The following is a 24,737-nucleotide window of genomic DNA, read 5'->3' on the forward strand; positions in this document are numbered from 1 at the left end:
TCCTACACCAAAGACCCCCACATCCCCCACCCCAAGTTATTGCATAAATGCTGTCTCCTCCACACTTCACCAACTTTGATGAAGAGTCAACCAGATGAAGAAGGGCTTATGCCCGAAACGTCGATTCTCCTGTTCCCTGGATGCTGCCTGACCTGCTGCGCTTTTCCAGCAACATATTTTCAACCAGATGAAGAGTCAAACATTAGCTTGCTATCTCCATGGATGCTGTATAGCCCACTGTGATCTCCAGCATTTGTTGTTTTCAGTAATTTGCTCTTAAAGATATGTGCTTGCCTGATCATAGATACACTAGGAGAAAGTGAGGACTGCAGATGCTGGAGACCAGAGTTGAAAAGTGTGGTGCTGGAAAAGCGCAGCAGGCCAGGCAGCATCCGAAGAGCAGGAGCATCGACGTTTCGTGCATAAGCCCTTCTTCAGGAACTCCTGCTCCTCAGATGCTGCCTGGCCAGCTGCGCTTTTCCAGCACCGCACTTTTCAACTCTGATCATAGATACAGACAATATTATAACATTCCCCAATTATTCATTAAAGAATTGGATTTCTCCCATGAGTAACATATACAAGATCACAGATCAAAATTAACAGAAAACATATTTGACTGCAGATAGCGTGAAGTGGATATAATATGCTGGATTACTCACTTCCTTCCTGGAATGCTTGCAACATATTGAGAATAGTTGTCAGACATGATGTGCTGTGGGACAACAAAAGTGCTGAAGACAGCAGTTAATGTTGTAGCAACTGTGGATCTGGTAGTATTCTTGACTTGCTGGATGAAAGGAAATTGGGTAAAGTAATCTGTCAGCAATATGTAGTCTTATAGTGTTTATATGTCTGTTGAACTTTGTACCATGATTCAGAGGCAAGTTTCTACAGCATAATATTTTTCCTCGAATAATAGCAAAATACTATGGATGCTGGACATCTGAAACAAACACAGAGAATGCTGGAGAAACTCAACAGGTCTGGCAGCATTTGTGGAGAGAGAAACAGTGTTAACTTTGTCTTTTTCAAAGAGCCATACTAAACACGAAACATTAACGATTCTATATTGACACATCCTGCCAGACCTTCTGAGTTTCTTGTTTTTGTGTTTGTTTTAGTTCTTTATACTGCTCAGATGATGAAGCTGGCAATCCTTACAGAATTTTATCGATCAATCCATGCCCTGTTGATGCCAGTCCAAAATACAGATTTGCATGCCTGCCTTTAGTCTCTGCCCGTGCGACCACTGTGATGATGGTTCAACATGACTTCATGCAAGATTTTGGGAATCAATATTTGCTTACCCTTGAAAATTATATTTCTCAATTGTCTTAACTCATGTTTGTATGACCACAAGGAATGTTACCATCCCACAGTCCTTATGGAGACGAAGTCTTACTTCACACTAAGGATATCCTGCATTGTTCTTAGTGGTACCACCATCATGCTAAATGGGATAGATTCAGAATAGATATTGATCACTCAAATTGGATATACATGTGGTATTGACACCCTTTAGCAGTGGCAAAATTGTATTCAACAATAATCTGTAACCTCACAGCCTCTGATATCTCATATTCTACCATCAGTATCAAACCAGGGGCTTAACTCTGGCTCAGAGGTGAGTGCAGAAGAGCACATCAGATGCAGCACCAGGCATATCTAAAATCGAGGTGCAAATTTGGTGAATTTGCAACACAGGACTACCTGAATGCTGGATAGCAGAAGCAGCTTGTACTTACACCACAAGAGTTGAACTCAAAAGAAATCAAGATGGGCAATAAATGTTTGCTTTGCCAGCAACTTACACTTCCTACAAATTTAACAAAAACAAATAATTGTTGTTGTTAATGATCTGAAGTACAGATGGATCACAATGGATCCTGTACTGTGCGGGACATTGTAACTGGTATTTTTAGAATTATGTTAGTTAGGACTGAATGATTAAGTTGTGAGGTTAAGTTTCTATAGCTAAATTGAAAACAATTAGAAATTTTGTAAAGCCTTGCCTTCCTGAATGCTTCATCCCAACTTAAATGAGTAAATCAGAGGTCACAATAAGACAAACGCCAAGCCTTGATAGTTCAATGGACATTATTCAAATTTATTTTATGTACTTACTCTATGTAACAATAATAAATTTGAGTTTTGTCCAGTTCTCAGGCAGTACACTAGATGGAATGCTTCTCAGAAGCATGGTCTTCCACCCAATACATGACAACCAGCTAGCCACCCACCTTGCTACAAGTCTAGTTTCTGTTAGCAGATGAATGTTGACAACAATTGTGAAAACACTGAAATGTTTTTTTTTAGATTAGATTACTTACAGTGTGGAAACAGGCCCTTCGGCCCAACAAGTCCACACCGCCCCGCCGAAGCGCAACCCACCCATACCCCTACATTTACCCCTTACCTAACACTATGGGCAATTTAGTATGGCCAATTCACCTGACCTGCACATCTTTCGACTGTGGGAGGAAACCGGAGCACCCGGAGGAAACCCACGCAGACACGTCAGTCGCCTGAGGCGGGAATTGAACCCGGGTCTCTGGCGCTGTGAGGCAGCAGTGCTAACCACTGTGCCACCGAGCCGCCCACTGAACTGAATCCTATGATAATTGAAGTGAAAAACAAAACTTAAATAAAAAGAACAGAAAGTATATAAGCCAATACAATTTAATGTTTTTCTTTGCCTTCATATTGAGAAATGTTAAATAAAAAAAGTATGCCTGATTGAATGTGTATATTTGCAATGAGATAATGTCAAGGAAATGGTGTCGTGCTGTTTTTGAGTCGGTTAAGATTTTCATTCGAATTTACATTTAAGGTTTAGTATTCATTTTGCACCTGTACTAAATGTGAAATATGAATGCAACATAGAACTGGATATTTGGCCTGGGACCTGAGGCAAGTTTTGCTCGATTAGCCAAATGAAAAATGTGTGAACATTCTTTCGTCCTGTAGGCAAGGTCGTTTTATAGCTGAAAAACAAATTCATGATTGAAGACTGGCAAGAAGCAGCTGATAGTTGAAAACACCTCAATGACAACATAACTGAGAGGAACTGAGGTCATACCGGAGGAAGCAACCAGCCAAAGTTATGTAGGTAGTTGTTTATAAGTATTTAAAGGATGCCAAAAGGTGTGACACTAATGTATGGCAAAACAGAGACACTCCAAGTATAAAGCAAGAAGTGTATGCCAGCTTCAACACTTTTAATGGAGTGTATTCTCCATATCTTATATGAAGACTGCAGCCAAACATTTTATAGTGGTATGTCAATTTGTTGAGCACTGATGGCTACATTCAAATTCAATTTTCCAGAAATCAGGCCACAGCCATTGTAACCAATAGATATCTCTTCTCGATTAAACATTAATAGTTTAAGTTAATGCTATAAAGTGTATTCCATCTTTTGCAGATTAAGTTGCAAATTAATTTGAGAGAACTATTTCAATTCATTTTGAGTATGCTCTTGGATTCATTTGTGTGAATTTTATAGGAGTTGCAATTTGGAAATGTCTATTCTCAGTATGAGTGGGTTCTTGTGGTGCCAGGAGTCCCAGCTTCAAGTCCCACATGCTCCAGAAGTGTGTGTAATAACATCTCTGAACAGGTTGATTAGAAAATCTCCTAAAATAGGCATTGTGATTGATTAGCACTAAAGAAACTGTTTCATCATAATCAGAGTTAAGATTTAAACCCCATTAGGATTTTGCACTAACATCACCACAAGCAGTATTTCCCAAGACTGATGGCTACAGCAAAAATCACCTTTATTGGACCAACATCAAATTCAACACAAAGATTGTACTCACCGTACTTTGTTCTAGTTTGGACATTTTGTTTTCTTTAATGGGCCTATTTTTAAATGGGCACTTAGGAATACCTTGCTTACTTGATGGTATTTCCATCAGCTCTGAACAGAAATCAGTCTCATACAGCTGGAACTGATTTCTCCCAACAATTTAACATCTCTTCTTAATTTTTCTATATATTCGTTTTGATTTTTTCATTGCAAGGATGGGATGGACATTTGAGAAGGCTGGCAGCCTTTTCTTGACAGCTGGCCTGGTAGATGGATTCTATAGATGGGAGATTAGCCTTTGTGACTTTCTGGGACGAGTTCACCACTCTCTGTAACTATCTCAGATCTTGAATGGTACAGTTGCCAGACCAGGTAGTGATTCATCCAGACAGAATGCTCTCAATGGCGCAGATATAAAAGTTGGCAAGAGTATTCGATTCTTCCTCAGGCAGCTGAGAAAATTTGGCATGACAGTGAATACCCTTGCCAAATTTTATAGGTGCGCCATCTAGAGTGTACTGTCTGGATGTATCCCTGCCTGGCATGACAACTGTACCAATCAAGATCGGAGACGGTTACAGAGAATGTTGAACTTGGCCCAGACAATCACAAAGGCCAACCTCCCGTCTATAGAATCCATCTACCAGGCCCGCTGTCAAGGAAAGGCCGCCAGCATTCTCAAAGATCCATCCCACCCTGGCAATACTTTTCTACAACCTCTACCATCGAGGAGAAGCCTGAACACTCACCAGCCAGTTTCTACTCTACAGTTGTTAGAATACTGAATGGACTCACAAATGCTTAGCATTCATCTGTACCTGTGTTTTTTGTTTTGCTGCAGTTTACCTATTATTTACTTATCTATGCTATTTAACTCTCTGATCTGCCTGTATTGCTCGCAAAACATAGCTTTTCACTGTGCCTCGGTACACGTGACAATAAATTCAATTCATTCATTTATTTATTTTTAAAACAATTATGGCTAATAACACAATAGGGGGTGAAAAGCTAGATAATACGAGTCAAAAGTTCTGCCTTAAACTGTGGGAAAGACCAACTGTATTCTGTGTAAATTAGATTTGGCCACAGCCTAGTCCTCCACGTGAGGTGGCGATCCAATTTAAAGGAAGGACTTGCTCAGCTGGAGTGAGCTCTTGCATGTTCACTGTCTGCTTGTTGTTCCTTGGAATTGGAAACAAACACTGCTACGAAGGAACTGGGTCGAGAGTCTGTGGTTGTGACAGTCGCCAGTGGGAGAAGGTCCTCCAGGGTCCCCATCAGACATGGGAGCGGTTCTGGACGTGTGCGAGTGCCAGCAGGGCAGCTCCTCTGCCCCCGGGGGCTGAGGCTGAGCACAGACGATGCGTTTACGATGGAGTGCAAACAGTAAACTCTGTTTCCTGCTCTCCCTGACTCTCTGCGCCTCTCTTCTGCTCCTGATGGGACTCCAGCAGTGGGGACCCTCGGATCTGCAGCTCTCTCGATCCCTGCAGCCCTTCAGACAGACCCCCCATACGCTTGGAAATGGAACCGTGGACAGAAGCCTCTTTAAACAGGAGAAACGAAGCGGAGCCGCTTCAGCGGGGAGCTCCATCGCTGACTCCAGCAGCGCATTTAAAAGAGAGGACAGCCGCCACCAAGTTGCAAAATCGGACAAAGTTCTCCGGACTTACATCAAAGCGAAAGGGCTGCAGGGTTTTACGAAGAACTCGACAGTGAAAGATCAGCGAGGTCCCGGACCCTGGGAGAAAGCTGCAGCGCTCCCGTGGGACATCGCACCGCACAGCAGGCATAACATGCAACTCAGTGATATTTTTATTGCGGTAAAAACTACTCGGAAGTATCACAAAGCCCGATTGGATCTGCTTTATCAGACCTGGATATCACTAGTAAAAGAACAGGTGAGTGCTGTTTCGAAGCTAAGAAACATACAGTTCAGGTTTGGTATTTTTTTGCAAAAGCTCTCCCGTTGCTAGCCTCTATTTCACATCATTGTGTTGTACCTGGTCCAATTGAATCTTTCTTTATTTGATCCAAACTGTGAAGTCTAGCAATCTGATTGACCCTGATCCGATCATCATCCAATATACATACAAATCTAAGCAGAAATCTTTGGTGAGGAGTGGGTCTCCTCACTGGTTTCCTTCTCAGCTTAAGGGAGCTGAGACCACTGAACATTATTCTGCTGGCATGCTTGTTTGCCTCTGCTCAATCAGCTTGGACCTGTAGCCTTAACTCCATGCTGTGCAATGCTAAAGTAAAGAAACTTTTATTCCATATACAATTTGTGGCAGCTTCCCATTTAATCCAGCTAAGTCAAAAGTGAATGATTGAATCTTACTATAGGATAAAGTTAGAAGAAACTTGCCAAACTGCATGATGCATTGGCTAAATACACAAACCTCTGCTTCTAACCTCCATCTTAATGATTGTTTGAGCAAACTGTGGTATTTCCCAGTTACTAATGCTTGTCACATCAAACACTTTTACAGATTTTAAAGGATCTTATAAAAAGTACATTATCGTTGTTCATTCTCAGTGAGCAGGGAGCTGTTTGGAAATTAATCTTTTTTTTGTAGGAAATCAGTTTTCATTGCATCTCTTCTAACCCTGAAATTATTTCAATGTTTGGTTGGGAAAACTTAGCAGGTTTGGCACTCAGAGAAATCAGAGTTAACGTTTTGGATAGAGTGACCCTTCCTCAGAATTCGGGTTATTCGACCCAAAATGTTAACTGATTTCTTTCCACAGATGCTACCAGACTTGCTGAGTTTTTCCAATAAATTCTATTTTGTCTCTGACTTACAGCATCTGCAGTTCTTTCAGTTTTTATCTAACATTTATATGTTTGCACTGGCATGCACTCTCCATTGAAGGTGTCTCTTCAGTGTCAGAATTACTAAGCAATTTTAGTTGGCATTGTGGAATTTTAGTAATGTTGTTTATTTCCTAAATGTGACACTTCTTTTCCTCCCAGTAAGTAATTGCTTATAAGGATCGCTTTAAAAGTGCATTATCATTGTTCAGGAAAGGTAATGGACAAAACTGAAGCATTGACAGTTTTGATGCTTTTGATAGAATGAGATGAGCAAAATCCTTGAGATAGGGCTTCTTAGATCTAATTTCAGTTGTTCCTTTATCTTTTATAAATTTGTGCCATGGTGCTGATGTTTTGTAATTTGGCCAAAATTGTTTTTTTTGGTGTAGAACGTTTTTGGCACATAACAATAAGCAAGCTTTTAAAGTTCACAAACTGCTTTTAAACAATAAATTAATTCACTGATCAAGAAGGCTAATGGAATGCTGGCCCTTATATCTAGAGGACTGGGCGGCACGGTGGCACAGTGGTTAGCACTGCTGCCTCACAGCGCCAGAGACCCGGGTTCAATTCCCGCCTCAGGCGACTGACTGACTGTGTGGAGTTTGCACATTCTCCCTGTGTCTGCGTGGGTTTCCTCCGGGTGCTCCGGTTTCCTCCCACAGTCCAAAGATGTGCAGTTGAGGTGAATTGGCCATGCTAAATTGCCCGTAGTGTTAGGTAAGGGGTAAATGTAGGGGTTTGGGTGGGTTGTGCTTCGGCGGGTCAGTGTGGACTTGTTGGGCCGAAGGGCCTGTATCCACCTGTAATGTAATCTAATAAAAAAAAGTATATCTAGAGGACTAGAGTAAAAGGACATAGAGTTATGCTGCAGTTATACAAACCCTGGTTAGACCTCGTTTGGAGTTCTGTACTGTGAGCTCATCTGGGCCACACACCTTAGAAAGGATGTATTGGCTTTGGACAGAGTACAGCATAGGTTTACAAGAATGATACCTGGACTTTGGGGGTTAAGTTAGGAAGAGATTATATAAATTTAGGCTTATTTTCTCTAGAATTTAGAAGGTTAAGTGTTGAGTCTTCAAGATATTAACAGGAAAAGACAGGGTAGGTAAAGATAAATTATTTCCATTGGTTTGACATTCTAGAATTAGGGGGCATGGTCTAAAATGTAGGGCCAGACATTCAGGAGAGATGTTAGGAAGCACTTTTACACACAAAGGATGGTAGTGCTTTGGAACTCTTTCCAGAAATTGCAGTTGATGCTGGATCAGTTGTTAATCTTAAATCTGAGATTGTTTAACAAAAATCTATCTAAGGTATTAAGAGAAATGGGTTAAACGCAGGAAATGTGGAGTGAGGCTGAATGGCCTACTTCAGTTCCTATGTTCTTATTTGATTTCAGTCAGCTGATCCTTTAATTTTTATGGCCATTGACGTTTTGTACTGGTTTCATTTGTTTTCCTGAAGTGTGACATAGGAACTATTTGGTCCACCTTTTGGGAGAAGATCATTCTTAATAAGCATAGTCACCAACATGTGTGTCTTACAGATACTGCAAATTTGTGCTACTCTCATAAAATCTTTTAAGCAGTTTTGAGAAGATCTGACTTGGAGCCAGGATTCTTGACAACATTTGCTGCAGCTAACTCTGTGTTTGGTATGAAATGTTACTGGTTGCTGACTAGTCGAAAACTTCAAGCAAGGAAGAAGGAGCCCCTCTACCTTTTAACGTTCAGTAATTTAATCATCAAGGGAATAACTTGCAACCAGAAAATATTCAAGATATGATTTGATCAGATTGTCTGGTGTTTAGGCTTGAACAACTTTGAACAAATGATGGTATTTATATAGTGTTCATTTATGTCCGGATTACCTCAAAGTGACTCCATTAGCTTGCCGCTTGCTAGAAATCAAAAGGAGATAGGGAGAAATCTCCTATACCTTGGAACATAATTAGGTTGACATTTAAATATAGCAGTCACAAGCTGACAGCCAGGATTAGCCCTCTCTGTCCCAGCTTGGAGCAATTGTCAGTTCAACACTGGCCTACTAGCCTAGAAAACCCATTAGAATTCTCATCTTTAACTGGGACTAATTACAGCACTTCTTGAACAAAAATAGGCTGATTTAATAAGAACCATAATTTGAATGATTCAGTTGATTTTAGGTATGGCTTTAAGCCCTGAAGATTAAATGTTAGTTATGTACAGGATTTCAGGAGTAAACAGTAGTAAACAAAATATCACTTCTATCTCAGGAACTCTTAACTCTCTGGTTTTATTTTATCTGTTTTCTATAAATATTGCTAGATCGAATACACTATTGCTTTATATATTTGGATTGTTATTCTAGTCCATTGGAGCAATAGCAAGATGTATCAGATCTCTGTACCCAAATGAAAGAAGGATAATAAAATAAGAAATTCAAATAGTTCTGTGCTCTCAGACAATAAATGAGAGTAAAATGCATGTAAAATCAAAGCTGTTGGTTCACAGGAGGTGCTCTGTTGATTTTAATATGGAACCTCCTAAGCCCCTTTGATTGTTATCAATCACTCATTGTTTCTTGAACTTAATCTAAAGTCTTAGTCTGTGTGAGAAATGATTTTTAAAATGCCTCATTGTTTTAAATTTGTTTTTCCTTGTTCAGTTTCTATACCTTCCCCTCTCTCCTCTTTCCCTATCCCCTGCTGTTTCCTTTCTTTAAATGAATGCCAGATGTTTGTTAGTGCCGAGGACTGTCAGATTGCACAAGTTCAGTATAAAGAGGCATATTAAACTTTTGTGTTGTTTCTGTGAGATCTCCTTCATAACCACAGTGAGGCATCTATGTGGTTACAAACTATTGATTCATCCTCGCAGGAAGATGAACACTGTACTAATTTAATCAAATCCTTTCAAATCTCTTTCAGAAAAAGAGTGCATGTATTTGTGACATGTCTGAATGTTCAAGTAACATTTCCTAAGAGAAGAAATATTTTTGATCCTTTGATTCATCTTTGTTAGTTTGCCATTCCAAAAGGGAAACATGGTTAGTATCTAACAATAAAAGTGTTTATTTGAATTTGACACTCCACACGGGATAAAGTTTTGTTCTGAGAAACCCTCTCAATGCTCCGTCCAGCACTGGATATAATATATGCATTGACTCAGTTAGTAAGTGGGGACTAATTTATGGCAGGGTGGTGCATTCTGATCGTATGCAATGAAACTTCCAAATTTTCAAGAACAAAAAGGAAGAATTGTGTTACAATGACTGAAAACAGGAATGAGAAAATAACTGTCCAAGTAAAGGCCTAGGTTGGTTTTGAATTTGTAGCCGCATTGTTAATGAGTGAAGTGGCATTCCAGATTAGTTAGTCAAGTGTGAATTAAATTACGAGATTAAAAATCATCAGTACATCTGAAAACATCCTGCAATAGCAGATGAAATACCACCTTAAAAAGAAGAGAAGTTAAAAATTTTGATTAATCTCTGCATTAGTCTTTTGATTTGCCTGCCTATATTGCTATATTGGCAATATATTGTAACTTCCTGACCCATAGTCTGCAATCAGTAAGAATAGGTGACAACTCCTCCTCCACCATAAACCTCAACATCGGTGCTCAACAAGGCTGCAAACATAGCCCTTTTACTATACTCCTTATACACTCATGACCATGTGACCAAATTCTGCCTAAGCTCCATTTACAAGTTTGCTAATGATACCACTGTTGTAGGTCAGATGTCAAACAATGACAAGATAGAATTGAAATAAAAGATTGAGTGCTTAGCAGCATGGTATAAAGACAACAATCTCTCCAACATCAACATCAGTAAAAAAAAAGTTACTGGTCATTGACTTCAGCAGTGCAGGGTACGCTCCTGTCTGCATCAGTGGAGCTGAGGTGGAGATAAACATTAAATTTCTGAGAGTAAAGATCACCGACTGTCTGTTCTGGTCTACCCAAATCGATGTGATGGTCAACAAAGCACAGTGAGCCTCTAATTCCTCAAGAGGTAAGGAAATCCGGCATGTCCACAAGGACTCTTACCAATTTTTATAGATGCACGACAGAAGGTATTCTATCTGGATGCATCACCACATGATATTGCAACTGCTATTCCCAAGACCACAAGAAACTACAGAGAGACATGAATACAGCCCAGTCCATCATGCAAACCAGCCTTCCATGCATTGATTTCATCTATATTTCCCACTGCCTTGGAAGAAAAGCAACCGACATAATCAAAGGCCTCTCCCACCCTGGTTATACTTTCTTTCAACCTCTTCCATCAGGCGGAAGATATAAAATACCCATGTATGAACAGATTCACAAACAGCTTCTTCCCTGCTGTTATCAGACTTTTGAACAGCCCTCTCAAATGTTAATTCTGATCTTTCTCTCTGCACCTCCTCTGCAGCTGTAATACTGTATTCTGCAGTCTACCCTGATGCACTTCATATGGTATGATCTGCCTGTCTCACGCACAAAACAACACTTTTCACTGTATCTCAGTAAATGTGACAACAATAAATCAATCTTTAATTTTTGTCTATCACTGTCTGAATGTTAGTAATCTTAAAGAAATGTTATGTGATTAAATTGTTTGGCTTGATCCATGCTTTGAAGCTTTTATGACTGATTCCAAGGAGAAAAGTCATGGGTAAAGTAAAACTGCTGTGTAATACATAATGACTTGGAGGAAAGGGGAGATGTGATAGAATCTTCAAGAAGTAGATGAAAGATAAGAAGCTTTTTTTTTTGCAACATTTACAAGGAATTCTGAATATTCTTTACCTAAGAACTTGAGAGGAAAGAATGAAGTTTTGTTTTCTATTTTGGAAGCAATGATTGAGGGAAGAGCAAGAGTTTGGTTTTGGAAAGGATTTTGAAGAGTAGGATATTAGATTATAAAGCATGGCCCCCCCAACTGCCACATTCCAACCATCTGGCAACAAGTAGATTATATCATGCATTCCAGGACAGAGAATGCAGAAGGGCGTGTAACAGATTTCAAGGATATTGGATAAATTTTGAGGTGCTCAGGTTTCAAGAGTAGATGAATTTCACTTCAACAGAACCAGTGTGGATATCCATTCAGTGATGTAAGCGAAACGTTCTGATGAAAGGTCACAGATGTAAAATGTTAACTGTCTATTAGTCCATAAATACTGCCAGATCTGCTTAGTATTTCCAGCAGCTTATGTTTTTGTCTTATCGTCATAACCCAATTACATTAATTTTGAAAATATTAAAAAAAACATTAATTTCCTTGATATGAAAACTGACCGATCCCTGGTTCATTACATGGTAAAAGAGGCAGATCATAAAATATTTAAATAGAAAATTGCTAGGTATAGAACTATTAATTTGATACTACAGAAAGTGTGCATTGCTGGAAAATGAAATACATTTTGTTGAAGCTTTTCATTTGTACTAGTCAGGAATTGTACTCAGCAAGAAATACCAGTGTAAAGGGAAAACCACATTAATACTGTTTAGCAGGAGAGTACTGATTGGTTGGCAAGCCATTGGTAGATGCATTGCAATGGATAATACACCAATTAATGATGACTAACTGATAACTGCCAAGCTTGTTTAAATTTTAAACGGGCATGTTGATTCTGATTTGGTGAAGGCGGTAACTGAGAAATCATGGAATAGCATCTAATGTTGGACATTTTTTGTGGGTAACTTACCATAAACTACTTTTAATTCAGTTACTTATTAAGAAATCTCATAGACAATCAAGTACTGAAACAATGATTTGAACTTTATTTCATGCAGCAACCTCACAACTGAACTTGGCTATGATCCGATTTTATGGTGGAATTTAGCTACAATTCCAACCAACAGTTTCTGACTCTGATGTCCAGGATTTCATCCTTATGCAGTGTTGTTCTTTGAAGTTATACTGAAGAAAAGTTCTGGTGTTCTAGAGTCATAGAGATATACATCACGGAAACAGACCCTTTGGTCCAACTCATCCATGCCATCCAGATATCCTAAATTAGTCTAGTCTCATTTGATTGCACTTTTTTCACATCCCTCTAAAACTTTCCTTTTCATGGGTCCATCATGATGCCTTTTAAATGTTGTAATTGTACCAGCCTCCACCACTTCCTCTGGCAGCTCATTCCATGCACGCACCACCCTTTTGCGTGAAAAAGTTGCCACTTAGGTCCCTTTTTAAATCTTTCCCCTCTCACCCTAAGCCTATGCCCTCTAGTTCTGGACTACCCCAACCCAGGGAAAAGATCTTATCTATTCACCCTATCTATGACCTTCATGATTTCACAAACCTTTGTAAGATCACCCCTCAGCCTCCAATGCTCCGGGAAAACAGCCGCAGCCTATGCAACCTCTCCCTATTGCTCAAATCCTCCAAACCTGACATCATCCTTGTAACTCTTTTCTGAACCTTTTCCAGTTTCACAACATCATTCCTATAGGGGGGAGACGAGAATGGCACACAGTATTCTAAAAATGGTCTAACCAATGTCCTGTACAGCCGTAACATGACCTCCCAACTCTTATACTCAATGCTGTGACCAATAAAGGAAAGCTTACTAAATGCCTTCTACAATATCCTATCTACCTGTGGTTCCACCTTCAAGGAACTATGAACCTGCACTCCAAGGTCTCTTTGTTCAACAGCACAATTTACCATTAACTGTGTAAGTCCTGTCCTGATTTGCCTTTCCAAAATGCAGCACCTCACATTTATCTAACTTAAAGGTTAGTGTTGAATTCTTAGACATTTTCTCATCCTTCAAATCCATGGTGTGACATTATTGATTATCTTTTAGATTCTTTAGTCCAAAATATTGATTGCTCTTCTGGAGTCCTTGAGTCTGCAGATTGCTTCCTTATTGAATGTAACTTATTTGTTCCTTGTTCAGTTTGGCCTTAACTGTCTGAAGACACAGCTTTCCTGTTGTTAGCTCCTTAAATTCTTCTACAGTGCAGTCATTTGTCCTTATGGCATACAGCAGTCCATTATCAAGATGTCAAAACAATTTTGTTTATGTAGCCTTGACTCCTCCTCCTCCCCCTCCCAGAAATGGCTAATTGCTTTCAGTCCCCATGTAACAGCTTGTCTTTTCCCCTTTATTAGTTTATTCTAAACAAACTTTTACTGCTGACTTTGTTTTGTGTGTAACAGTTTATCTTTGTTGACTCTTTTTCAATCCATAGCTATTCAAGTTCAGAAGTTTATAATCAGAACATAAATGCAGGCTGGTTAAGTCCCATCAGTGTTCTACTCATTGTGAAAAGCTGAAGAGATGCGCTGTTTGATATGATCCGTCTGTCTTTTGGACATACGTTATTCATTTGATGTAATTGTGCAATTGGACAGCTTTTGCTAAATAATCCTGAGTGCATTTAGTTATAGTGGAAAGCAATTTAAAGTTGTCAGTCAGGCATGTAGTGTGGTAGCATATGTAGAAGCTACATATTAGTATGCATAGCCCTGTGCTTTGCAGACAGAGCATATATACACACTGCACCTTTTTTAACCCAATAAAATAGATGACTACCATTCGTTGGTTCAAAGAACAAACAGTACATTTAAACAGGTATTCAATAAATATGCATAAGCTAATATAGAAGAAAACAGACTGAGGAAGGATGTTCTAGCTATGGAGGGAGTGCAGTGAAGGTTTGCCAGACTGATTCCAAGGATGGCAGAACTAACATATGAAGAGATATTGGATCAGATAAGATTATATTGACTGGAGTTTGGAAGAATGAGGGTAATCTCATAGAAACCTATAAAGTTCTAACCCAATTAAGCAGGGTAAAGGCTGGAATGATATTCCCGAAGTTGGGGAAGTCCAAATTAGGGATCACAGTTTAAGGATGTGGGGTAGACCATTTAAGAATGATATGAGGAGAAATTTCTTCACCCAAAGAGTGGCGAGCCTGTGGAAATTTGTTCCACAAAATGTGTGGTAGAGGCCAAAACATTGAATGTTTCAAGAAGGAGTTAGATATAGTTCTTGGGGCTCAGGGGTATCAAAGATTATGTGAGAAAGTAGGAACAGAGTTATGAGTTGGATGATCAGCCGTGATCATATTGAATGGCAGCGCAGGCTCGAAGGTCTCCTCCTGCTCCTATTTTCTGTATGTCTCTGGAGAAGTTAGGACTATTTGATTGGTTGAAAGGTCTTTTGATAAAGGTATTCAGAATTGTGAGGGGTTTGGACAGAGTAGATAAGAAGGGACTGGTACCATTGGTAAAAGATTGAAATCCAGAGGACATAGATTTAAGACAGTTGGCAAAAGAAGCATTTGTAACATGAGAACAATCTTTTACACAGCAAGCAGTGAGGATCTGATATGTACGTTCCGAAAGAGTGGTGGAGGCAAGTTTAATCAATGCATTGAAAAGTATATTAGATTGTTATTTGAAAAGGGAGTGAGTGGAGAGCTAAGGGGAGAGGTAAGAGGTGAATTGCTCCTTCAGGGAGGCTGCGCAGATACAACAGGCTGATTACCCTTCTGTGCTCTAACAATTCTCTGATTCGAGAATGTTAGGAGTTTAAAATCCATCATGGTAAATCATGAAAATTAATTCAAATCAGTAAAATGTGAGCTGGCACCAGAAAATTGACTATGGAGCTGCCAGATTGTTGTCAAAAAAGAATATAGAACTTTTCACACAAGCTGCTTTTGAGGAAATTACTAACTTTGGACAAACAGAATTTGGAAAATATATGAAAAGGATGTGGCGAAAGAAGAGGGAAATTTGAATACAAAAAGATAGCTGAAGTTGACAGTGAGTGCTAGCTTTTATCTCTGATGCACTGGAGATAAACCAGAAATCAAATCAAATCAAATCAAATCAAACATGGGCCAAATGGACCCCTTCCGTATAATGAATTTTTTTTTGAAAGAGATATTTCCTCTCCTAGCATTCTTTTAGAATTATACAGCAAAACAGCTGGAGTCTGAGAAACCTCTTTTCAGTATATATGACAGATATGTTTAGTGTAAGTTTACCACCAATGTACATAAGGTCTAAAAAAAGCTCCTACCAAACATTCTTTTTTTCCCAGAGTTTACCTCATGACCAAAACCCCACATTCAAAAAAAAACTAATTTCCAAGATCCCCAAGTCAACCATGACTGCAGTGAAAAACAATTTTATTTCAATTATATTGTTTTTTGAAGTTACCTACTGTCTTATCCTTAGGAGCTTGTGTAGGTCAGCGATATAGCAGTTTGGCATGTCAGTGCACTACATCATGGAGTAACAGAACGTGAATCCTCATCCTTCATCTCATCATATATCCGTGATAGCTTATTGAAACAGAGGTAGCAAAGAGCAGCAGTTGCTTTGCTGCAGGAAAGGAATGAAAATTAGTGGGAGAGAGTCATACTCAACCATCTACTTCAGTTAATTACAAAGTACAATTGACAGGGTTTTTCTTAAAGGAGAATACACCAAAACTTTGACATCTCAGTCAACTTGTGTAACTGCTTATTTTTGAATGCAGTGAAGCAAAGGGGGGCAAAAGAGAAATATTTGAACAACAAAAGAATGGTCTGGTCTGAGAACTCTCTAATAGTCAAAAGTGAGGACTGTAGATGCTAGAGATCAAGCAATGCGGGCTTTTGCCTGAAACATTGATTCTCCTGCTTCTCCAATGCTGCCTGACCTGCTGTGCTTTTCCAGCACACCACTCTCAACTCTCTAATAGTAATGAGTAACTTGCTCACTACCATGAGTAACACCATATTGGAAAGGTCTGTTACTCCTTTTTCAACTGTAAATAAGAAATTCGCCAACTGTCTTGGAGAATCTGAAAAATTAATAGAGGAAAGGGCAATATGTATTATGTATGTCTATAGCAATTCCAGACATATCCAGAAGAAGTACAAAAACTTAATCTCTGGTGAAATATTTTGCTGCTCTCCCTACGACCTGGTGCTCTGTATTATTTTTGTGTATTGTACACCTAGTACTTTTAGGTTGATTTTACCTTGACTCAGTTTCTCTGGGTACATGCAGAACCTGCAAAGTATATGGAACAGAAACCAGGCAAATAGCAACACAAACACTTGTATGGATTAGCCAAAAGGAAATTATTCTGTAAATGAGCCTCTGGATTTTTTTTTCACCCATTTTCAAAATCAGTGCAGTTCATGTTTCTTACTGTATTTCCCTGGCTGAATACTACAAGTCAGCCTGTCTTTCGGTAGATTGAGTTCTTCTTTGTTCAGTAAAAATTGAGGAAGAGAATATGTAGACCTTTATTGTACAGAGCTGTTGAGATGTTTAGTATAGCCAAATAATCAACTTGTACACTTTTCCTTTGTGTTTCTTTTGCTGCATCTTCTCGGTTGTTAGCTGAAACATCAGGATTTTTAAAGTACTTTTGATGAGGTTCAAAGAACCCAGTACTGTGTGTGTGTCGATGTCTGCCTGCGTTAATAGCTTGACATTGGGGCCATCATGAATGAAAATTGAACGGTCAAAATTAAAAATAATTGTTTTAAACATGCAACAATCACATTCTCACTGGCCCAATAATTTACCTGTCCGACATTTGATTTACATTACACCATTAAAGGTGTCTCCCATCTGATCTGGAGATTGGTGTTTTTTTAGGAATGAGCAATTCAGTCTGAACAGCAGCTACGCAGCAGATTCTTTATAAGTAACTTAGGAGATGGGTTTTTCTTTTCTGCCAATTTTCTCCTGTCCTCAGGGCAACCACAGGAGCCTGCATTTCTCTGTAGTGCCTCACCACATCTGCATTACTAATGAGGAAAACATCAAAGAAAAGCAGTTTGGAGAGTTAGGATCACTGCTAGGCCTGCTACTGGAAAATATAAACCAAATACAAAAAACAAGCAAACCTTTTCCAGTGGATAAATGTCAGAGTTACACAGAGGTAAATTTCTTTGGCTTGCATGCTCCGGTCTTCACAACTGGTCTCAGAATCCACAGAAAGTGTCAACTCAATTCCATGTAAAATTGGATAATAGTCCAACTTTTAAGCACCTCCCCAGTACTCGCCAATAAAGCTACATCTTGATGCATCTTGTTGAGTTATTAAATGATCCATGTCATTTTAGGAAAAAGATAGTATTCACCTGTACTTTAGTTAGTGTTCGTCACAAGTTTTATACCACAGTCACTCGGTATGTTGCTACGTTAGCTGGATTATTTAAATCACTATGATCAAGTGTCATCCACAATTGCAATTATTGTTAGTTTAATACAAAGTCAATTCAGTAAGTGCAAGTCTTATTAAAAGTTACTGATAAAGAAATGTGCGCTACATTGGAAAGGAAGCATTTGCTAATGTCATCAACATTGGTTCTCTCAACATTCACTGACACAAGGTAATTGCATATTAACAAATCAATAAAACAAGCAATCTTGAAAGTCCACAGTATCCAACAGTACATTCTGGGACTCTGCCACATTTAGAATGGAATTCAAAATTCAATCTAATATAGTATGCAAGTTGCCTTTTTAAAGTAGATGAATATGTTGCCATGGTAATAGATTTGAAACAGTGAATGGGGATATTCATTATAAAAATATAATGTGACAATGACAGATCATGAATGCTGATGAACATGGATCACCTATTTCAATGACTGACAAAGCAGCAAAAATGTTTATGTAATCAGATAAATATATTTATCATCCTGGCCTATTTCTTTCCCCTCATGGTATGGTCAAAGAGTTGAACAGAGATTGCTATTATGCACTTCTGAATAAGTTACTGTTCGCGTAAAACTACTTCCACAGAATTTCTGGTTTCCTCTAGAGCACTATGTCTATCTGCCTTGTTTTATCTATGTATCCTGAAGACGAACGTTTATTTACTGATCTTTCTCTATTAACTCTTAAAGATTTCACAGGATTCTGCTCTCCTTACTACATTCCATTCTAACAATGACCTTTTCAATTCATTATTTTTGCAGTATCATGGCTGAATCTTTACACCATGTCTTCAGTGGGCAATTTAAGGACCCGTCTGTCACAAGTCTAACATCTTTTTACTGATTGGCTACAGCTCACATTCTGCTCCACCGATTGACATTCTAATCTTCATTACCTTCTCTGGCCTAGAGTGCAACTGCCAATGTTGTCATTACGAAGCAGTTCCATTTTATTTTGTGGCCAGGAATCTCTTTCAATATTCTAGTTGAAGCCAAAAAGAAAACCAAGATCTCAACTGGAGTATTGTGTACAGTTCTGAGTGCCATGTTATAGGAAGGACATGAATGCATAGAAAGTGTGCAGAAGTAGTTTACAAGAATGCTTCCAGGGATGAAGAACTTTCAGTTATGAGGACAGATTGAAGAGGTTAGGAGTGTTTCCTTTGGAGAAAATAAGGCTAAGAGATCTGAAAGAGGTTATCAGAAGCAAGAGTGGGCTAGATAGAGTAGTTAGGGAGAAACTGTTCCCCTTGTAAAAGAAACAAGAAGATGAGGGCATAGATTTAAAGTGATCTGCAAAAGAAACAAGAGTGTGGTGAGGAAAACCGATTTTACTTTGCAGGTTGTTCAGGTATGGAATCACAGCCTGAAAGTGTAGTGGAGGCAGGCTTAATTGAAGCATTCAAGAGAACGTTGCCTGATTCTTTGAATAAAAAGCAATGTGCAAGGATATAGGGAAAAGCAGGAGATTGGCACTAAGTAATGATGCTCGTTTAATGAGCTGGTGTAGGCATGATGGGCTGCAAGGCCTCCTCCTGCACTGTGATACTTCAGTGATTCTGTCTGGGGAATATCTGGGGAAATTATTTCTCCTCTTCAAATTTACATCCTATTGAAACCCAGTCACCTATTTGAACTTGTTCTATCCCAAGAGCCCTAAACAGTGGCACTTCCTTTATTCCTCCCACAACCTTTGTGCTTTTGAAATCTAAATTTTATCTCTCTTTTCCAGTTGAGTTTGTGTGCACTTTTATCTTTTCCAATTTTGGCAATATACTGCACTGTATCTTTGCCCTATACCTTTGCTACTTGGTGTAAACTTTTAAGTTGATTTACCTTGCTTCAATGATAAATAATGCAAAAACAAAAATCCCTGCTACCAATAGCAGTTTTCTAGTGGGCCTCAGTAAGTGCAACCCTATTAATGTGCAAAGATATTAGATTAGATTAGATTACTTACTTACAGCGTGGAAACAGGCCCTTCGGCCCAACAAGTCCACACCGACCCGCCGAAGCGCAACCCACCCATACCCCTACATTTACCCCTTACCTAACACTACAGGCAATTTAGCATGGCCAATTCACCTGACCTGCACATCTTTCGACTGTGGGAGGAAACCGGAGCACCCGGAGGAAACCCACGCAGACACGGGGAGAACGTGCAAACTCCACACAGTCAGTCGCCTGAGGCGGGAATTGAACCCGGGTCTCTGGCGCTGTGAGGCAGCAGTGCTAACCACTGTGCCACCGTGCCGCCCATATGAGGGAGAGAGTTGCCTAGCAATTGTCTTATAGCAAAATCCATCATCACCATCCCTGCATATGTCCTGTCCAGTGGCAGGATAGGCCGAGCAGAGATAACGGTACAGTGGTGTATAGTTGCCTTGGCAGTTCTCAACATTGATTTGGGACCCCATGAAGTCTCAAGGCTTTAGGTTAAACATGGGAAGGAAACTTTCTACTGATCACTATGTACACCACCACCAAAAGATGGTTAAGAAATACTTGAAATCATCCTTGCCAATCTGCCTATCACAGAGGTATCTGACCATGACAGTACAAGTGGCGGTGATCTTGTGAAGAAAGAGTCCCATCTTCACACTGAGGACACCCTCCATGATGTTGTATGGCACTGCCACTGTGCGAAATTAGATCATCTTCAAACAGATCTACTGCCTCAAAATTAGACATCCATAAGGTGCTGTGGACCATCAGCAGAACTGTATTTAACCATAATCTGTGATCTCATGACCCAGCATATCCCCCGTTTGACTATTATCATCAAGCTCAGGGATCAGTGCTGGTTCAATGAAAATTGCAGTAGGGCATGCTAGTTGCAGCATTAGCATGGCTAAAAATGAGGTAGCAACTTGAAGTTACACCAGAGGACTACTTGCAAGCCAAGCAATGGAAGTAACATGCAATGTATAAGGCTAAGCAATCACACAATCAGGATGGAAGTGCCTCCAGAGGTCATTGACTTCACAGATGCTAGACTTCAACCAATTTGATTCACTCCATACAGTAACAAGAAACAACTTCAAGATGTTGAACTTTGCAAAGGATGTGGCAACATTCCAACAATAATATTAAAGACTTGTGCTTCATGCCCCCTCACCAAGCTGTACCTGTGCGGTTCCAGCACTAGCATCTACTGACAATGGGGAAAATTGCCCTTTGTATCCTGTACACACAATCATAAGAAATCCAACCTAGCAATTACTGCCCTTTCAATCTAGTCTTGAATATCAATGAAACAATGGCAGCGGTCATCAGTGGTGCTATTCAGATGCTTTTGCAAAATAACCTGCTCAGAGACACCCAGTTAGGTTCTGCCAGGGATACCCCTCTCCTGCTCTCATTATATGTTGGTCCAAATAGGGCCAAAAGAGGTGAATGCCAGAGGGATGGTGAGAAAGACTGCCCTTAACATCTGGGCAGTTGGGTGGGGGTGGTCCTGCACTGGTTGGAGTCCTACCTAACCCATTGTTATTGTTATTGGAGGTCAATCATTGCAGCTGCAGGCCATTACTGTCTGAGTTCTTCAGGGCAATGTCCTACTCCACACCTCCTCCATAGATTCAGAAATGAGAATGTTCACTGCTGACTGCACAATGTTCAGCGCTATTCGTGACCTCAGGTATTGAAACAGTTAGTGTCCCGATGCAGCAAAATCTAGGCAACATCAAGGCTTGAGCTGATAAGTGCAAGTAACATTCACACTATACAGTATCAGGTGATACAACAAGTGAAAATAGCCATCACATCTGGACATTTAGTCACATCACTATCTCTGAATCTCCCACTATCAAAATCATGGGATTTTCCATTGACCAGAAACTGAACTGCACTAACCACATAAAATATTGTGTGCTTGCAAAAGCAGGTCAGAGGCTAGGATTCTTGTAGTGAGTAACTTGCCACCTGTCTCCCGACACTGCCCACCATCTACATGACACGAATCAGGAGTGCAAATAGAATACTTTCCACTTTTGTGGACGTGTGCAGCCCACTTGATTGACACCCAATCCATCACTTTGAGCATTCACTCCCTCTGTTACACATACACAGCCATCTATGCAGTCGTGCCATCTACAAGGTGCACCACAGTAATGTTACCATCAAGTGACTTTCAGCAGTACTTTCCGAACCCATAGTACGTACAAGGGAGGGCAAGTTTCCCCACAAGTGACACTCAATCCTAATTTGGAATTATATCACTTTTGGCTCGCTGTCACTGGAGTCAAAATTCTGGAATTCCCCGAGAAACGGTATTGTGAATTTCTATGCAGCATGTGGAGTGCAGCAGTTCAAGAAAGCAGCTCACCAACACCTTCTCAAGGGCAAATGGGGATGACCAGTTCATGCTACTCTAACCACTGATCCCCACATTCTATAAACCCATTAAATAAAAAGTATTAAACCAGAAGGGAAAAATTGAAACCAGTCTGTAACATTTGAATATTAATGTAATATGTTGATGTATTGTAAAATTTTGATTTCACAGTCATTTGTGAATTTGTAGAACAATGATTGGCTCACAACTGCCAAACTGAACTTTTGTTTTGAAAAAAAATTCTGTAACGTATTGGTCGGAGCTGCAGATTTGACAGTGCAAACTTCAGGGGGCTCCTTTCTGACCCACGGTGTTTCTGGACCAACCAAATGAGTGAGAATCTAGGCTGTTGTGCACTAGACTGCTTTGTGAACAAAACTCTGATTTGAGTTTTTTTTTATACCAATTTCCTTGTCCTTGAGGCAGGTAGATAGTTCATGGTGGGTTATAATTCCACGGGTGTCTGCAATTGCCCTTGGTACTTCATCAAATCAGCACTAATTAATGAGGTAGGCACAGTGTGTGAACGGTTTGCAGTCATGACTGCCACAATGCCTACTAATGGGAAATAAAAAATGAATACACCTAAGTTTACCAACCAAACAGTACTGATATGATGTAATCTAAATAGATGACAGGAGTGATTTTCCATCTATGCATCTTAAGGGAGTCAAACTTGCACAATTGGCACACTCCAACCTTTGTAACTCAAATAGCTTTGTTCAAAAGAAAATAGCTTTTTCATCTTTTTATCTCAAATATTCTTCTGTTATTTTGGTCTCTCTTGGACAACCAGTCTTCAAGTTAAGACACGCTTATTATTTCCTTCTCGGTCCTTGCCATTGGTACACTAGACTGAGTGCCAGGATTTGTACAGAAATGATCTAATGAAAACTTCCCCTCTTTGTTTCCTTTTTGACTGTTGTCTGCTTGCATCATACCATAGCAGCAAAGATCAGGTGATCACACCCTACCATTTTGTAGCATTGTGAATTGGTACATGAATTGTCCTGTGCCATTGTACCATTCAGCAAATGTGCATCTCTTAAAGCTGCGAAAGAAGTCAGTATGGGTTAGCATACGTGTTACTGTTTGTTCAGTGCTCCACATGGAAGCCAGTAGGCAGCTTGTTTTACATCTGCGAGTGAAGATTTTGCAAGTGAAAACATGGCACAGATATGCTCTGTGTGATGCAGATGTTTGCTTTCTGCTGCCAAGTACAATATTTATCTGTGCAAAGTATTGTGGGAGTGCAAATCTTAATGTCTAAATACTGTATATAGCGTGGTGCTGAGGAACTGCTGTGCAATAGAACATGATTCTTGCTGTCTGCATTTGATCACAATGAGTTATGTTTCCTTGGGGCTTGCAGTCTAAGTTGGATTCCTTTAAGTGTATAGTATTGAAGACATATTACATTGCTTGTACTTCCAACCTTGAACTTTAATTTTTGACTTGGGGCCAAAGCAGTAGGAAGGGATAAATAAACAAAGAAGCAAATGATGTATGATCAAGTATTAATATCACAAAATATTCATTATTTGCTGTTCATGTTTGCCTTGGGGAACAATTTTAAAACCATTAAAGTGTTAAGACACAGAAAGAGAGTATTCAACCTATCGTGTCTATGCCAGCTGGATAAACTAGCTGCCAATTCTAATCCCCACTTCACAGCAACTGGTCCATGGCCTTGCAGGTCACAGTGCTTCAGATGCAGATCCAAGTTCCTTTTAAAAGAGTTGAGGGTTTCTGCTTTAAGTACCAAAGTGGGCAGTCAGTTTCAAATACTCACCATTCTCTGGGTAAAACTGATTTTCCTTCAGTGCTTCTGGCAAGCACCTTAAATCTGAATAACTGGGGCTCTAGATTTAGGACTACCACTCTTTTTGTTTCTTATGTGGACATGTCTGCATTTTGACTTCAGAATCTCATTTTTTAATACGTCCCACTGATTTGCTCTTGGTAACTGACCTCTCCATTGGGTGAAACAGGTCTTTCCTGTCCACTATTGAAACCCATCAATATTTTGTACAATTTCATTAAATCACCCCTTCACTCCCTCTGTTCTAAGGAAAACAACCCTCGACACTGCAATCTTTCCTCCATAGCTGCAAATTTTAAGCCCTGGCTACATTCTTGTAAATCTTGTCTATAATCTCTCTAGAGCCCTATACTGTAATGTAGTGACCAGAACTACATGCCAAACTCCACCTGTGGCTTAACCAGTGTCTTGTATGGTTCCAGCTTTACATCCCTCCTTTTGTATTTACTATCTAAACCTATAAAGGAAAGCATCCTTTATACCTTTGCCACTTTCTGTACCTGTTCTACACCTTCAGGGACTTTTGAATATGCACTCTCAGGTTTGCACATCTACTACCCCTCTCAAAATTCTTTTTACGGTGTATTCTGATGCTTTGTCTGCCCACTCCAAATGCATCACCACACATTTTTTTTTCTGTTGATGAATTCCAATTGCCATTATTCTTCCCATTCAATCAAACCAAAGATACCATCCTGCAGTCAATAGCTATCCTCTTCATTATCAACGACACAGCCAGATTTTTCATCTGCAAATTACACAACATTGCCTTT

General features: G+C 39.6%; 1 protein-coding gene across 3 annotated transcripts in view; it reads left to right on the forward strand.

The window, feature by feature from the left end:
• The first annotated feature begins 4,988 nt into the window (after positions 1-4,988).
• Positions 4,989-24,737, forward strand: part of rfng (RFNG O-fucosylpeptide 3-beta-N-acetylglucosaminyltransferase) — a 54,611-nt gene continuing 34,862 nt past the window's right edge. Inside the window, exon 1 of one of the 3 annotated variants that reach the window (XM_043714715.2) lies at positions 4,989-5,715. In XM_043714715.2, coding sequence (XP_043570650.2) covers positions 5,176-5,715 — 540 coding nt within the window. In that variant the 5' untranslated portion in view covers positions 4,989-5,175. The remainder of the gene's footprint in view (positions 5,716-24,737) is intronic. The other 2 variants (XM_043714714.2, XM_043714716.2) reach the window with 2 other exon arrangements.

This window comes from Chiloscyllium plagiosum, unplaced genomic scaffold (assembly GCF_037043375.1).
Source record: "Chiloscyllium plagiosum isolate Xiang-an unplaced genomic scaffold, Cpla_swu_hap1 HiC_scaffold_25, whole genome shotgun sequence".
NCBI classification, from domain to species: Eukaryota; Metazoa; Chordata; class Chondrichthyes; order Orectolobiformes; family Hemiscylliidae; genus Chiloscyllium; species Chiloscyllium plagiosum.